Below are 2,509 nucleotides of genomic sequence, written 5' to 3'. Positions count from 1 at the left end.
TGCTGCAGGCCCCTGTTCCCTGCCCCAACTCCCAGCTTCCTCCCCTCCCTGACCTGGGTAAAGGAGAGCACCTTGAGCATTCGCTCATGGTAGAAAACAAACTGAAAAACTGCACAAATAAAAAAAGGTTTTTAATAATTTATTATTATGGTAAAACATCTTGAATAAATATGGGGTATGAAATAAAATAAATAAATAAATAAATATTAAAATACATAAATATATAAATAAATATTACTGATCCCTGCCAGTGTAAAACATCTCCTGTTTCCCCTACCACACCCGTATCAGGGTCAACATGGCCCAGAGCAAGTCTGTGCTCCCTACAGCCCTGGCCCACCCTGTGGTCCCTCCAGGGTGAAGATCCTGAGTTTTGTTTGGCTCTTTGTGGATGGGAGGGCAGCGATCTGTGAGGTAAGCTCCCAGGCTGGCTTCTGGCCCGTCTGGCCTGCTTCACTTCTGGACTGCCTCCCAGCAGTCAAAGGGGATGGTAAAAAGAAAATCCTTCAGGTTCTCTTTGAAACTTTTAAAGGTGATAATCTGGGTTTCACAAGAAGTTTCCTTAAGAAAGAAAAGAAAAAATATATAAGTTGAGTCCAGGCACGAGTGGGTAATGTGGGGGAAGCATCAGCATGTTTCTGTGCTACGTCTTAGAACTCAGAGGCCAGAAGGCCTGTCTGGGGCCCACCTGCTGACCTGGGTCAGGTGACATGCTGCCACCCATGTGTCACCCAAAAGGTGCACAGCTCTGTCAATGGCAGCCGGGGCCAGGGGCCTGATAAAGTGCAAGCCGGAGGCTGGTCTGCTGGGCAGCTGGGCCACTGCCTCTTTGGTCCCAGGCCAGGGCACAGCAGTTGGGCCCAGGCCGTCTCTAGGAGCCCAGAAGGGGCAGGAGTCAAGGCCACAGGCCTCACTCTTTTCCCACCGGAAAGGAATGTTTGGGGCCTTTTTCCATTTCAGGTAAGCTTTCCTCCTTGCTCCCGTGCAATCCAGGCATCCCAGGAGGGGCCAGGGGAAAGTGCTTTTAGGAGGCGGCACTTGGGCCCCAGAACTTCCTCTGGGCCTTAGGCAGGTCTTGAGTTTCCTTGTATTTGCCTCACCTCTGACCTCATTAATGGTAATAATAAAGATAGTAGCAGCTCCCACTAGGGAGTGCCGTAGGCTCTCGAGTCCAGGGTTTTAACTCCTAGAGTTGCTCCCTCTCAGGAGGGGCTAGTCATTAAAAATCTGTGGACTCAGAAACCCTTTGGGGTCGTGAACACCCACAGCCAAAGGTCTCTCCCCAACCATTCCTCCACCCTCCTAGAATGAGACCTTCCCACTTGGGGACCTGATGTGGGCACTTACCTGAGTGGGGGGGCAGTGCTGCTTGTAGTGGCTGGCCATCATGGTCAAGGGGCCCTCGAGACTAGTGAGGCTGCCCCGCAGGCCCTGCTTGTACAGCTCCAGGCGAGTCTGCAGGCATGTCGGCTCCTGGGGGAAATGTCCATTCTTTGGTGAGCAGTGGCCAAGTGTGCTCTGGTAGGCACAGGACATCCTCCCCATCACTCCTTCCTGTTCTCATCCCTATCTACCAAGAGCAGGGCCTGGGAGGGGCACAGGACTATTCTTGACTAATCTCAGGCTGGACCCGGTTATACACACTGCCCTGTCCTCCTGTCCACTGCAGGCATGAGTCTGACTCGTCCTCACCACTCAGCTCAGGCCATTCCCAGCCAATACAGCCACATTCCCTTGGCCTGGCATCTCAAGAGGGTCCCAGTCTCCAGAAAAAAGAGGTCACTGTCCTCCCAGCATTCAGGGGGAAGGAGGAGGGGACCCTCACCCAGACCTGCTGTGTGAGCAAAGTTTGTTCCTGAAACCCTTCTGTGCCCGTCAGTAGCCAGCACCGTGTCCACAGGGCTTGGTCTCAGGCCACAGTGAGTGCCCCATGTCCACATCCCCTGTCTCATGACATAACTCCCACTTACCCACCTGTCCCCTGGTGACCCCTAGCCCCTTGAATGCTAGGTCTGTCCATGGCTGGTCAGCTAGTAAAGAAGCTCACACGACTGCCACAGGGGCAAAGCCAGTGGCCTCCTGAGCAGCCCTCCTTCTGGCAACCAGCTGACTGGGGAGAAAGTGGACAACCCTGTGACAGTCCATCTAAAATGGAGTCACTCCCCAGGGCCGAGGCCTTTGAGAAGTTGTGTCAGAGAGGTATCTTACCTGGGAGTCAAACATTTCAGAGATGACTTCTGTTGTTTCATCCTGTAGAAAAGGAAAATGTTGTGTTATCAAGCTGACAGGCATGCCAGGGCCAGGCCAGCGAGGTGACCCAGGCATGGCCTGTGCTCCCTCCCTCACTCACCATCACAGCAGCAGTGTCTTTACTGTGGTTCAGAATGCTCAGGGCCTCCTTGATGGCATCCACATGCTGCCAGGGCCGGGTGGCAGGGCTGGGTGGGTGGGTGGGTGCGGAGGTGCTGCAGACCACAGTGCTCAGGAGAAGCAGGTTCTGCAGCCACAT

The 2,509-nt window shown here is 53.7% G+C and overlaps 1 protein-coding gene across 1 annotated transcript; it reads right to left on the bottom strand.

Moving 5' to 3' along the window:
* Positions 1-453: 453 nt before the first annotated feature.
* On the bottom strand, positions 454-2,509 carry CSF2 (colony stimulating factor 2; the record flags this gene model as incomplete). The annotated part of the gene is made up of 4 exons (XM_082650613.1): positions 454-561; positions 1,348-1,473; positions 2,209-2,250; positions 2,351-2,509. 4 exons carry the CDS (start codon positions 2,507-2,509, stop codon positions 454-456), a joined length of 435 nt encoding a protein of 144 aa, XP_082506739.1.

This window comes from Grampus griseus, assembly GCF_964374135.1.
Source record: "Grampus griseus genome assembly, chromosome: 3".
Lineage (NCBI taxonomy): Eukaryota > Metazoa > Chordata > Mammalia > Artiodactyla > Delphinidae > Grampus > Grampus griseus.
Note: the sequence above shows the minus strand (reverse complement) of the source record. Positions and strands in the feature narration are given on the sequence as shown.